Source organism: Phoxinus phoxinus (assembly GCF_949152265.1).
Source record: "Phoxinus phoxinus genome assembly, chromosome: 6".
Lineage (NCBI taxonomy): Eukaryota > Metazoa > Chordata > Actinopteri > Cypriniformes > Leuciscidae > Phoxinus > Phoxinus phoxinus.
In genome coordinates, this window is record NC_136881.1 from 23,606,233 (window position 1) to 23,621,427 (window position 15,195).

A 15,195-nucleotide genomic window follows, 5' to 3' on the forward strand; every position below is an offset into this window, starting at 1 on the left:
CGCAGGTTGTTCGGTTGATTAATGTCCTCATTCCTTTATATCCGCGGGACTCGCGCGTGTGGCGCTGATATCTGTCTCTCATTAGCAATCACGCCCATCCCACAGCCATGTTAAAAACATCAATGTTATAAACATTATTAGATCCATCCGCTTGACGACAAGTTCCATAATTTCACTGGAATTTTGCATCATCAAGCTACGCCTTTGTTATTGTAAGCAGTTAGCGACCCATAGCGGCGAAACAAATGACATATTGTAGCTTTAACACTGACATTTCACAGCAAGAAAGTGTCCTCATTTATGTCTTCATTTTGAACAACGTACCTTTTGAAAATAATGCACTTGTTTTTGTGAAGTGATTCTACTGTATTTCTTGTTGATATTTTGATAATGGAAAGTCATTCATAAAGTTTTAAGTGTAACTTAACTTCTTTTTTCCCCTCTGTCCTTAAATTCCTTTTTTTCTCTGTCATGAAAAGCTGAACTAAATAAACAGTCCCCCCTTTTGTCAGGATCACTAAATTCACCATCATTTCCTCTGAGGGCAGTTTAAAATCAAAAGTTGATCTCCTCTCCCTTTCCTCTTCCCGAGAATGAGTCAATTTCACGGCACATTATCCCTGCACCATTCTCCCTTTCCCCCCGACTCTCTCTCTCATTAGGAGCGAGAAGGAGCAACATGAATTAGTAATGACAGTGAAAGGTTTGAAAAGCGGAGCGCTACTCTCTTGCCCTTTCATTACCCGTCCACGGCCTGACTCTCATCTTGCTCTAACACTCATTTGGATAACTTGTCCCGCACCTACCACTGTCTGTGCTAATGTATAATAGGCATTCTCTGATTAGATTATACATTTGTGCTACTCCGTCTTGGCTGGATGTCTTATAGACTGTGATGAACCATTCAACAGTCTTGTTAGAGTCATTTTGGTTCATAATGGACCCATAGATAAAAATGATATCACTGATGGGGAAACTATCTACCACCCAGTGTTGACTGTGTATGACTGCAATTTAAGTATGCTAATTCCAGCTTGCCACAATCAGGGTTAAGGATCACCACAATAAGTATGTTTGGACTTGCGTAAGAAATAGTCATTTTAACAATCCTGTCAGATTGAGTTGATAATGCAACTTTGGTCTAGTGTAATCCATTTTTACACATGGCTATAGTGTACAGCAGACACATTATTTACTATACAGTAACTCTGAGAGCACCAACTTGATACACTAGCTAGGCGATGAAAAATGCCTCTGCCTTTCAAGGTTGATTGAAACTTTAACCTCATATTCAATATGCCAGAGAGACCTGGAAAGTGCCAGAGACTGGGCTTTTTTCCACAATAGGGGCCTGAATAATGCAACAATCAGTCAATTATTCATCTCTCCTGGCTTCTTATTATGTTCAGAGAGAGAAAGAGAGAGCATACCGCTAAACAGTACAGCTTGAGTGATTGGCTAAATGCTGCGTCAACAAATTTAGTGCATGTGCTCTTGAGAAAAGTGAAAGTGTCTCTATGACTCTGTCTTGGAAGTTTAAAATAAAATTGAATTTAAAAAAGCATCGCAAACTTTTACCAGTGGTAAACAATAGTATATTTATGTCTTAAAAGTAAAATAAATAAATAAAAAGTAAAAGTAAAAAAAATAATAGAATAAAACAAAATAAAATGAAGCATTGTGAATTTTTACCAGATGTAAACAAGAACAAGTGTGTCTTTATGTCTTGGAAGTAAAATAAAATAAAATAAAATAAATCAAGAGTAAAATAGATTTAAAAAAAAGAATAAAATTAAAAATAAAATAAATAATAAACAAAACAAAACAAAACAATGGCATGCTTTACCAGTAGTAAACAAAAACAAGACTTCAATCTAGTTGCATTTGACTACTTTGATTTTGTGTTACTGCAGTCACACAAATCAAGTATCAGTCAGTCAGTGTTTTGAAACGTCTCCCTTGTAAAGCATGTGGGAAAAATCTTTATTGTATTCCAGATGGACAGGACAGAAGTAACGACATGCCAGCATGCTCTCCATGTCGGGTAGGATAATAAACGGCAACTGAACAAAAAATAACTCTACAGCGTACAATGCACAGTAGCATGTCTACACTTTTATGTACATATTTGATGATTTGAGACATTTCTGCTATGATTCCATGTACAACAATGACACACAAAAAAAAAATCTGGACATCTATACCTTCTTTTTGAAATAACAGACAAGATACACAGTACGCATTTAAATGCAGTGTCTATATTTGATAAATAACTAAATAAATTGAAATCTCTTCGGACGCCTCGAGGAAAGGATGCTTTGAAATTGACTTAAAATGTGAAATGATAGAAGGGAATTAAATGGCAAAGTTTGATTCGAATATGTAATCTGTCAATGTAGCCAAGCAGATTTAAAAGCTTTATAAAATGTTTTTAATTTCTCAGTGTTGCGAAAAGCCCCTTAGAAACCTGGTTATCCAAGGTCCATGGTAATTCTTCTCTGCCGTCTGATGATGATAGCCTGGCTCACGCTTCATTCTACTGAATGCTGACTTTCGATGGCCATAATAATCTTGTCAAGTCCTTGTGCTGCAACACACTGACAACAGCCTATAACATTGCCTCATTGTCTTCCATCAGTCCTCCAGCAGAATTGCAGACGTTATTTACCAGGCAATTGACTACAGTCTCTTCTATACAGTATGAATGCATTCACTCCTTGTCTTCTTTCTTCAGTACATCATTGTGGACTTTAGAAAGAGCCTTCCATCTGTGGACAAAAAATAATAATAAATGGTGTGAATGAAGCTAGGCTGATGTTGCAAGCAGCATATAATGAACAGACTAATCCATAATGTTCTAGCGTGCGGACTGAGAGGGAGATGAAAGGATTGTTAAAGGAGAAGATGCAGTATTTGAATAAATGTCAAAGAAAACAAAAAAAGAGCCCTTCCCTTCCTTTCCTCTTAACCTAGACAAAAAGAGAAAGCAAACCCTTTGAAAGATTAATTACAACACGTAGATTATGTAAATTATGTCCATGCAAATATTTCATGAGGACAATTAAGGGACCATTAATTACTGCTCCTCTTTTTGTCTTTATTCTTTCTTTCCTTTTTTTCTTTTTGCGTCAGTGGCATTTCATTTCATTTCACTGTCAATATTTTAAATGTTTAATATTCTAACAAAGGCTTGTGATACATCATTGTTCTGTCTACATAATATATATATATATATATATATATATATATATATTAGGGCTGTCAAACGATTAAAATATTTAATCGCGATTAATCACATTAATGTCATAGTTAACTCGCGATTAATCGCACATTTTTATCTATTCTAAATGTCTCTTGATTTCTTTTTGTCCCATTATTTTTTTCTCATTTTAATGCTCTTATCAACATGGAAAAGTGGACCGGCTTGCTTTGTGCAAATGGGTTTTTTTATTATTGAAAACAACATTGGCATATGTGTTCAATTTCACACTAACATTCTCACTTGGAGCAAATAATCTCTCACACAATGTAACGCTGTCTATCAATAAAAGGGTGAAAGAAATACTGACGAGGTAACGTTACTGATGTTGACGAGTGGGCGTAGAAACGCATCAGCTGTGTGTGTGTATCAAGTGGTATTTCAGACTGGACGTGCTGCGATGATAGCTCAGTTCACAACGACACAACACACAGATCACTTTGGTCTTGTCAATTGAACCATTTGGCAACTTTTTAAAAGTAAACTTTCCATTCAGAATCTTTATTGGCCTCCATTTCGGCGTCTCGCGCTCATCATTCATCCACTCAAAACGTGACGTTGAGACGAGAAGCGCCGCGTCGCGCAGCGGCTCGTATTTAAAATTCTAACGGCGGTGATCCACTTGTCCGTGCAACACTTCTGTCGCGCTGCACTCCACTATATTCCTATGGATGACGTCAAGCGACTTTGACCTGACTTTGACGCGCTCGCAAAGCATTCCGGGAAGGCGGCGCTTCATTTGAAAAAATGCCGCGCGTCAAAAAGCTGGCCGATGCCCATCTTTATGCAAATTAATTCCGTTGAACGCGAGGCGTCTATCCAATAGAAGCACGCACATGGAGACGGAGGGAAGTCTCTCGCGGGTCCTTTGTTTTTGACTGGCCGCTGGCTCAAAACCACGCCCATAGCGGTAAACTAGAAGAACGCCCATCAATGTTCACATGTGGGGAGGCGTTGCGACACCACACGACATTCGTGTCGGACAAGTGGATCAGTACCGTAACACATTATTATCTATTGGCGCTTTTCCACTGCATGGTACGGTACGGTTCGGTACGGCACGGCACGCTTTGGCGCTTTTCCACTGCATGGTACGGTACGGCTCGGTTCGGTACGGCTCTCTTATGGCGCATTTCCACTGCATAGTACGGTACGGTACGGCTCGCTTCGGCTCGCTTTAAATGGTACCACCTCTGTTGAGGTTCCAAGCGTACCATACCGATACTAAATGTGACGTGAAACACTGCAGATCACTGATTGGTCAGACAGAATCGTCACTTCAGCGTCATTGTATTTGCGACACGAGACACTAAACCCGCTAGATTTAAATAGCCAGACAACAGCCAACGCAGTAGCACCTGTTTTTAGAGTATTTACTTGACAAAAAAAAGTAAGAAACAAACAAACAAGAAATGGTTGAATCGTGGTCAGTGGACGAGGTGCAGACGTTCCTCTCGTTGGTTGCCGAGGAGCGGAAGTAGCACAGCTCTTAGCCGCACACGGCTACCACCGGACCTACAATAACGATCAGTCCCACCCACTTTGAAGCGGTACTAAACTGCAGTGGAAAAGCAAACGAGCTAAAGCGAACCGAACCGTGCCGTACCGAGTCAAGTCGTACCACGCAGTGGAAAAGCAAAGCGAGCCGAACCGTACCTCGCTGAATCGAACCGTACCGAGCCGAACCGAGCCGTACCATGCAGTGGAAAAGCGCCATATGAGTGTACACACACCGGCGGCGCCATTCAGCGTTTTTATTGCTGGCCATAGACTGAGAAAGTGCGCGTCCGATGTGCTAGACGCGCTCAGTTGTCCTAGACGCGGCTCGGCGCTGCGCTTCTCGTCCACTCTTTGGCGGCTTGCAAACCCAAACAAGTGTGTGCGGCGCCTGTTGTTTTGTTTCTGGTCTAGCTAGATCCGGTGTGGTGTTGTAGTTTTAATAACGTTACTAGTTGTTGCAAAAGCATGTGAAAAAAACAAAAAAGTTTGCTAGGCGTTAATCTCGCGATAAAAAAATTGACGCCGTTAAAATGGGTTTGCGTTAACGCCGTTAATAACGCGTTTAACGGACAGCCCTAATATATATATATATATATATATATATATATACACACACACAGTATATGTATAAAAGAAGGAGACATTGTGTTCTGTTTCTTTCGAGACTGAACATTACAGGAGAAAGAGACATTTAAATATAGATTCATAAAGAAACAATGCAACAGAATATGGACAGATTAAATGTCCGTTTCATAAATCTGTACCTTGTATTGTTCTGTCAGTGTCTGTTTTGCTGCTGTTATGGTTTGTCTCCATTTCATGTTGAGGAGGGTCTGTTAACATGAAAACAGTTATCAATGTGGCTACAAATTATTTGCCACAAGTAAAACACAGTGTACAATACTGCTGTCATAGCAGCGATTGTACTTGACATGGTGATGTGGCAGATAGGACAGACCTGGAATAACTGTAACTATAATGATATTAGCCTACTATAATTCCTTTACAATTGATGCAGTGGTGCAACAAAAATCACAGTTAATTGTATTTTTTTAAAGGAAGAGAAGTAATAAATAGATTGCATTTAAAAGGTGACCTAACTTCTAACTAGATCATCATTAACTAGTCTACTTTTCATGTAGAATTATGATCTATTAAAACTGTATTGCAATTGTGTCATAAACACCTTGTGAAACATCAAACCTTTAAGTGGGTTGATATAATTGTGTGATATAATTGTCCCCCTTTAATTGTGACAATATCTTGCAATTGACCTTGCATCAGTCAAACACATCAACATTCAGCTTGCAAAACGCAACCAGGGTACCAATTAGATTCATTTTAATAAGACTCTGTCTTAAAGTCTTTGTTGTGCTACTACTCACAGAAGACAAATAAAATTGGCCAATAAAGCCAAAAGTAGTAAAAACTAAAAATTTTGTTGTCGTAGAACTACACTAAGAATTTGTCAGTACAACGTACTATTGCTATTTCACTTACTTGCCTACTTTTTTAGGCAATCCTGCATGTTTTTTGAAGTAAGGCTAACTGATTAGGCTTTACTGTGTATTCTCTTCAGTCTTGGTTGTGTGGTCATGCCTTTTTAAGTGGCAGTGACACCAAAAGGATTTCATTTCAACATTCAGAAAATTGTCTGTACAAAATCGATTTAAGCATTATCATTTTGGCAGATGAGCATTCTAACCGTTTTGAATAGGTGATCTCTCACTGGAGGCTGTCCTCTGCAGCGTCTGCTCGGCCTGGTCTCTTCTCTTAGACTCGACCTCCAGAGCCTCCTGCAGTTTTCTCTTGGTCTTCTTCTCTTTCTTCAGTCGCTTCTGGATCAGTGCTAAGAAAAGCACAGGAAAAATGTAAAAATAGAGTTCCTGATAGGAATGCACAACTGTTAAAAAGTTTGGGATTGGTAACATTTTTGAATGTTTTTGAAAGAAGGCTTTATGCTCAGCGAAAATGCAGTAAACAAAGTAATACGGTAAAATATTATTGCAATTTAAAATAAATACAAAGTTCTGTCATGAAACTCGCAGGAAACTCGCATGGCGAGTTTGGCGCAGGCTGATAGGTTCTTAACTCAACCTGCTTGGCACAGCTGATTGGTTCCTGCTGTATCAGTAGCCAATGAGCTCGCTGCTCAACCTTCAAATACTTGTTCAGTGCAAAGTCCTGCACAGGTCCAGTTTGGTAAACCCGCACCCCAGTACTTAACAGAACATCCGGCCTATTATCCGACAGCAGCACTCAATTCAATTTCGTATTTGACCCGACCTGTTTGACATAAAGACCACGACCCAAACCGCTCCCGCATTAAATTGGCATCAGGAAGATAAAAATTATTTATTTTCTTATATAACACAAGCAATCAAACCAACATTAGGCATCCTGAGCTCATACATTTAAGAAAAATACACACACAACCCAACATGGTGATGATTAACAGAAAAAAACAATACAAAGCCTTTGACATCATGTGAGCATACAGCACATCACACCATAGGCTACACAGACACTTAGAAGTCTCCATAAATTAAAAGAATATATAGTAAAATATGTGCCTTTACTCTCATCGGGAAAATTTTAGCGGATTCACTCTGCATTTAAATGCGGTTGTCTCTCCTAAAACTCTGCAGTGTAATCGGCTGTTGGTCCTCAAGCAGGATGAAAAAAAAAAAACATAAAAAATGTGAATAGATTATATACAGAAAGCAAGTAAAGAGCGCTCCCTTAATAATGACTGAAGCTGTCAATCACTTCAGTTGCAGCGTGATTGGCTACAATGCTCAACACTGCAAACCACGATGTAATTTGAAAACTTGACGTTCTTAAGACTACAGAGCTTGAACACAAATAAGCACGGGACCGTTTGAAAGAAGCTGTATATCAGTGGGTACCGAACTGAGTCAAACTAGTCTTGCCTATTGGACACGCAGTCTGTCCGTGCCTTTTGATTCTCAGCCCGTACATGCAACGCAAATGACAAAGTTAATATTATTCCAATAATTACATAAACTATTAGTGGTTCACCCGTCTCTGGGTCAGCGTTTGCTTTAGTAAATTGCAGAACGCTTTCAGAAACCCTCCGCCTTCCCCAGCTCCACCTGTATAGATCTGCTGCGGGGTAATTTATGTATGCTATACTGTACAGCAGCATAGCAGATCTATTCTGCCAAGACCAAATATATACCCATTGTCATATCCATTACCATGCTAAACAAAACACTCAGAGTTGTCATGACAGAACTGTTTTTGATTTTTTTATATACATTTTAAAATGTATTTTGTTCCTGTGATAACAAAGCTGAGTTTTCAGCAGCCATTCTTCAGTGTCACATGATCTTTCAGAAAGCATTCTGATTTGATGCTGAAGAAACATTTCTTCTGATTGTCAATGTTGAAAACAATTGTGCTGCTTAATGATTATTTGAAGAATAGAAAGTTCAAAAGAACAGCATTAATTTGAGATATATTTTTTTGTGAAAAAAAATAATATTTTTTTTGGTAGTGTGTTTCATAGTATATATCTGATATTGTATATACCTGCTGTAAAACATTACACTTTGAAAAATGACTTTGGAAAAACTTTATACCACTGGATAATAGAAAAAGTATTACATCAAATCCCACATCACAGCAAACAGTAATTATAGCAAACCATGAAAAGCTGTTCCACATGCCCTTATTCAGCCTTAAATACTGTGTCTAATATAATGCACATCTAATGTGAAACTAGGCTGGAGCCCAGTGGAACATGTTAATTTTCCAGTTTGCAGTAAGAGCTTAATTCAGACGGCACAGTCAGCAGAAAAAAAGAAAGAAAGGAAGACCGAAAAAAAGCTGTGAGCCTTTCCTCTTTGAGTGATCTAGGACCAATCTTCTTCTTCTTAATCTTTCCTCTGACCACTGGGTATAAAACACAGAAACTGACTCGAAGTCAGTTGGCTGGAGTATAAAGACATCTCTCACTAATGGACGAACCGGTTGATTTGATGAATTATGCAGGAGATTCATTATCCTCATCAAATGTGATGCGGCGAATATTAACACTGCAATTCTGTTTACGCTGATAATAAATCATTCACACTAATATCATAATATGTACTTGTAATTACAAAGGGTAATTCTCTGTGTCTGTATATGTGTGTGTTTGTGTGTGTGTGGCTGAAGGAAAGTGCTGAATTTGCAGTAACATGACTTGTGCTGGAGCACAAAGCGGGCGACAGGAGAATACGAGATGAGGGGCTCTCTAATTAAACAACATTCATTAATGGTGCATGTTGCCCTGTCACCTTCTTTAATGATTCCGCCGTTTTATGATGTTAAACCTCGGAGGTTTCTGATTTATGTAGACAACGACTGTACGTACATTCTGGAGAACGGAAGATTAAGAGATTAAATTGAGAGTAAATTTATTTGTTAGTAAACGTGAAAGATCAAATGCCGGACAGTTAAATGTGAGAACCTGATTTACTTGTTTTTGTGATGTGGGCAGAAAACATTACATGTAAGATAAGCTCTTTTTATAATACACATACGATTTCAACTGTGAAAGCACAACGCTCTTTTTCCTATTCAATCCTTATTTTGAGTGGAATCGCTTGAACTTCACAAGAGCTTGTCTTGCAGATGTCTTGTCAATCATCAGTCATGCATGATGTACATTAGAACTTGCTGATAGCACATGTATGTCGCCAAGGCACTGCATTCTGTTTTGCACAAACATCCAGTGAACATGTACTGAGTCCATGATAAAGAAAAGGACAAAACATGTGCCAAGTTATTATTATTATTTTTTTTTTAAATGCATTCTCTGTATTCATATTTCATATGGTTTGGAAAGCATTTATTATACCATTGTGAAGAAAAGTTTGAATTGTGGACATATGGAGTTACCATCAAGTAAAAAGGAGTTACCATTATAAATGTTGTTTATATCAACATTTGGAGTTACCATCAAGGAAAACATATTTCCTTACACCCTGAATAGATGTGAATGCTCACAACAATTTTTATTTGCATTTTAAATATAGTTTTCGAGGTATTTCTTTTCCCTTCAAATATCATGCATTATTAATTCATAAATATTACATTTTTGTGGAGTCACACCAAATTGGATGGTACTAAAATAAAAGGTTATCCGTTATTACTCCATTATTAATTTGATAATCTGTTAAATTATCTATTTTAGGAAATATATCAACCCTGAAACAGTCATGCTCCTCTCTGTGATATATTTTCCATTTTTGTATTTTAGCATTTCAGTTTTACACAAACTTCATCATTGTATGTTTAATATTTGTTTTTCTTAAATAAATAGATCTTAAAAATTAAATTAAAATAGATTGATCATTGATATTTTTAGGTTTAATAATAGACCTGACAAAAATGTCCCACTGTATATTAAGTGTCTTTTACTACTATGTAATAACATTTAAATGAATACACTTAATTTAACATTTAATACAATGCACTTAATGTGTACATGTTTTTAATTTCTGTAATTACAACTATAATTGCACTGTTGACCTTTCCTTTACCCCTTAACCCACCCTTAAACCAAACCATAACACCAAACCTGTGCCTAACCTTACCCGTATCCCACCTCAATAGCAGTGTTTTGCAATAACAACATAAAAACAATAAGTACCCTACATTGTACCAAACATTTTTTTATGTAAGTGAATAGTAGTTATAAAGACATATAAAGTGTGACCAAAAAAATCTGCAACATGTCATCAACCTATATTCCAAACCTTAAAGGGACAGTTCTCTCAAAAGTGAATCATTGTTTGTTTTCCCCTCATGTCAATCCAAACCTATATGCGGTTACATGGCTCTTGCAGACAGTACAACAACAATTCATAGTGACCATGACTGTCAAAATGACATAATAAACTGTATAAGTTATTTTGGTGAACTATTTCTTTACTAAAAGGTTAATTAGTTAACATTAGTTCATGTATTATCTAACATGAACTAACAATGAGCAATACATTTGTTACAGTATTTATTCATCTTTAATGTTAGTTAATAAAAATCAAGCTGTCCATTGTTTGTTCATGTTAGGTAATGGTGCATTAACTTATGTTAACAAATACAACCTTTGATTTGAATAATGTATTAGTAAATGTTTAAATTAATATTAACTAAGATAAATTAATGCTATAGAAGTATTATTGATTCTTAGTTCATGTTAACAAACGTAGTTATCTAATCTTAACTAATGAACCTTATTGTAAAGTGTTACCACTATTCCTTTAAACATCAAGGATACAGCTGTCAAATGTCCATCTAACATCTGCAATTAGACATTTATTATTGTATTGTAGATGGGCAAAGGTTTTAAAAAGGTCAGGTGACAGACCTGACATGACTTGACCAGGATTCGACACAAAAACCCACTTCTTAAACAGAGCACTTCTGCAGACTGGCCTCAGATCAGCTATTCACCTCTGTTTTTCTGCTCGACGCAGAGCTGCCTTTCCAGCGTCTCACGTAGTTCTCTCTCTCTGTACAGCTCCATCTTCAGCTCTGTGCGCTCCAGCTGGACCTGCTTCTCCTGCGTCCGCGCATTGTCAATAGCCACCTTTAACAGACCCTGGAAAAGGCTTGAAATTTCAGCTATACACTTATCAGGGTGAATCTCTACTCTGGTTTTGTTCAAACTATACTGAAATATATACTTTTTGAATAGCTTTATATACCTGTATGTTGGTGAGGAGGGTTTCTATAGAGGACAGGCCCTCAGGAAAGAGCAGCGGAGCAGGGAATCCTGGGGGTAATGTTGGCCCGGAATGAGACACTCTCTCATAGCTGTCTCGGGACGTGGGGGTGCAAAGGACATTCTCTTCTATAACAAGAGAACACGGCACATTAACAACCTTTTTTTTTTAGCAATACAACTTTTCAAAACTTTTTATTACAAAGAAAGTCAAATAAAACTTTAAATACATTTTTATTACTTACACCACTGTTCAAGTTTGGGGTCAGTAAGATTTTTGTAAAATTTGAACTCAGCAAGGATGAACTGACATAAAATAGACAGTAAAGACATTTATAATGATGATGTGTTTTACACGTAAATGTTTATTTTTTATTTTTTACTTTCTACTTATCAAAGAATCAGTTTCCAAAAACATATCAAGCAGCAGAGCTGTTTTCGGCATTGATAATAAGAAATGTTTCTTGAGCATCAAACTTCTGAAGGCTCATGTGACACTGAAGACTGGAGTAATGATGCTGGGGGAAAAAAGCTTTGCCATCACAGGAATACATTACATTTCAAAATATATTAAAATAGAAAACAGTTATTTTAAACTGTAATAATATTTCACAATATTAGTGTTCTATTGAGCTCCTAAAGGGACATGGTGATGGAAAAAAAAAAATGGGAGGAAAAATTCTCTCTGCTTTCGCTCACAAAACGTTTGCGTTCTCTGCGAGCAATTGCAAACGTTTTACTAGGTATTGCGAATGAATGCAAAGTTTCTTGGGGGAACGCAAAGCTTTTGCGAGAAAACACAAAAGCATTGTTTCCTTTCATTTAAATTTTTTTTTTTGCATCGCCATGTCCCTTCATGTTTATATGTACATTTTTATCAAATAAATGCAGCCTTGATGAGCATAAAGACTTTTTCAAGAAAACATTGAAAAATCTCACCGCCCAAGTTTTAAACAGTATTGCCTTTCAGAGCCTTTTTTGCTAACAATTGCTATAGGCTATTTATTCAATGTGTAATGTCTTAGTATATTTTTTATTAAATAAATGTTCAATAAAATCTGACAACAGTGACTATAAATTTGAGTTCTTCAGCATGCAAATAAACTGTTTTTTCTTTATAGGTTAAAAAATGTTCAAAGACATTTCTTTGAACTGTAAGGTGAGACAGTCATTAAACTGCCATATCAAGCTGTGTTATGATTTCTCCCATTCATATTTCTACAAGGGGACCTTCTCCTCCTGATATCGCCGCTGTCAGACGGAATCCCTGAATCTCCAAAAATGCTACACTTCAGGAAATGGAAAAAACACTGCATTTTAAAAATAATGAAACAGTGTTGTCAAACTTAATATTGTGGCTTTATGTATAGTCAGACACTTGCATGTGTGATTATATTATTAACATTTGACCAAAATCAAGCTCGAATGGAGTTACTAGGTTTTTGACCAGAGGATTTCAGACATATATGTTTTGTTCGTCATTAGTGCAGCCGCAACTGAGGCAGTAAGTGCATCGTATTGAAATTTCATCAACTAACAGGTTATAAAGCTATGTGGGCTAAACAAGGTTCACTGCAGATCCAATGGGTGGAGATTGACATCCAGCACCCCCCCCTCGCTAGACGTAATGGGTGGAGCTAGACGTTTACAGTAATGATTTATGAAGAAAAAAAGAAGAACAAAATGAAGAGATACCAGGTTTCTGTCTGACCGCAGCAATATTTGGAAACTATGTTCTTTCAAACACCTTTACAAAGAGTCCTCCATATTCTAGCCATGTTTTTACACTCATTACTTCTTTTGCAGAAATCACACTGTGAAATACCCCACATCTTCATATCCAGCGCTCAGTGTTAAAGCCATGAGCCTTGAGGACAAAATGCTAGTGTTATAATGATTCAAGGTCAGTACACATCAGCGCTACTTTGTTTCTAATGCACTGCAAATGTCAGCCCATTCATTTACTGAGAAAAAGCAATGTCTTCAGTTAAATCTACTTAGACCACAGCACTGAACCAGAACCAGTGTGTTGTGTTGTCTAAGGGGAAGTAAATCTTATGCCACAGCAGATACTCCCGCTATCTAACGGTTCTACATCTGCTCTCAGGTTGTAGTCACAGCTGTATTATGACATTCATAAGGCGGATGGGACTGCTGAGATATAAAGGATTATCACATGATGTAGTAATATGTATTTAGCATACAAACTTTTGTATGTATCCCTTGTGACAATACTGTAAAACTTCTCAATGGGTCCTTACCTAACAATCCCATGTCATCAGAAGGCTTAGAACGAAGTAAAACCTGAGAGCACTTAAAGCACAGGAAGAGGCTTTAAGATACAGAGCACCAAGAAATGTTGTTTTTGATCAGGGCCGAAGCCTTGATCTTGTCATTGTCACTCACTTCAAAGAGTTTGCTAATGTATTAGGCCTCCTGCTATCCAGAACTAATAGAAACACCAGTGTCTCGATCAGACAATTTCATCTTTCTCCTCCTCTCATCTCTGCCACTTTACCAATATGATCTTAATCTTTAATGTGCCTTTATAATCTTTCTGAATAACACACCATTTAATATTGTAATTTTAGATTTTTATCTTAATTTGGTGGAAAATTACAGTCTAAAATTCAGTACCTCATTTACATGAACTTTGCTGCATTAATAGTTGGCTATTTACACCATGCAAAAAGCCAACCATGCCTATTTTCACTACCTCTGCACATCATTGCTTTAAATAATAATATTTTTTACTAGTTTCAACCCATTAAAATGAGTTTTGTTGGTATAAATTAATGTATTTAGGTTGATTCAGTGATGTTAATCATATCTTTTACTTGAATAAAACCAGTTACTTAAGATGCCATTTTAAGGTAATATTTTGTTTAGTGCAACGATAGTTACCAATGTATTATACTGTATATATAAGCCTGTCAATATTTAAAAAATTTCATATCCACACCTATGCAGGTTTTCTCCAGTAAAACTATTATTCTTCAGCCTAGGGCACTATTGTACCTATCAAAGCTGTTTTAATACATTTGCACAGTGAGACCAGATGGGCTCTGTTCGTTTTGTAGGGCTGTATTAAAGCATGGGGTTTATGCAGGTATCCATAGTTCTGTAGTGGTAATCTGTGTATGCTAATAAAAAATGTCAGCAGGGAAGCCAGAGAAAGGTGACTTTCTGTTCTAACACAGCTGATCTATTAGCATAATACTGACCTGCCATATGGCGTTGGCATTACAATTATATACAGGGTATGGAAGTTCAAAATTATTGTACTACTGTAACAATTGTCTTATAATCAGCAAGACTGCATCAAAAGAAACACTTAAAATCACTAGGGCTGCCTCACTACAGATTGACTAGTCAGCTGGATATTCTACACATTAATGCTAAACGGTTTTGTTTAATAAATTCGTTGCGGTGTGTTGTAAGTGTTAATGCTCAGGTTGAAAGGTTGCTGGTATGATCCCACCAAAGTTCAAGACACGTGCGATCGCCATTGTTCCCTTGACCAAAGCACTTAACTGCAAGTTTCTCCAGAGGGATAGTTCCTTTTAATATTCATTGCACCATTCTATAGCATTATCATGTGAACTGACTATTGTCCTGGATGTGAGAGTAAATAAATAACAAAAAAACAATTCTCCAGACAGGTTATGAGTTGCAAAAAATTGTATTTGGGGCTTTTGAG

The 15,195-nt window shown here is 37.1% G+C and overlaps 1 protein-coding gene across 2 annotated transcripts in view; it reads right to left on the bottom strand.

Moving 5' to 3' along the window:
* Window positions 1-1,938: 1,938 nt before the first annotated feature.
* dachc (dachshund c) overlaps window positions 1,939-15,195 on the bottom strand; it is a 56,772-nt gene continuing 43,515 nt past the window's right edge. For both annotated transcript variants that reach the window (XM_079617006.1, XM_079617007.1), the window contains exons 7-11: window positions 11,479-11,624; window positions 11,225-11,372; window positions 6,465-6,608; window positions 5,524-5,592; window positions 1,939-2,768 (exon numbers count right to left, since the gene is read on the bottom strand). In XM_079617006.1, coding sequence (XP_079473132.1) covers window positions 2,731-2,768; window positions 5,524-5,592; window positions 6,465-6,608; window positions 11,225-11,372; window positions 11,479-11,624 — 545 coding nt within the window. In that variant the 3' untranslated portion in view covers window positions 1,939-2,730. The remainder of the gene's footprint in view (window positions 2,769-5,523; window positions 5,593-6,464; window positions 6,609-11,224; window positions 11,373-11,478; window positions 11,625-15,195) is intronic.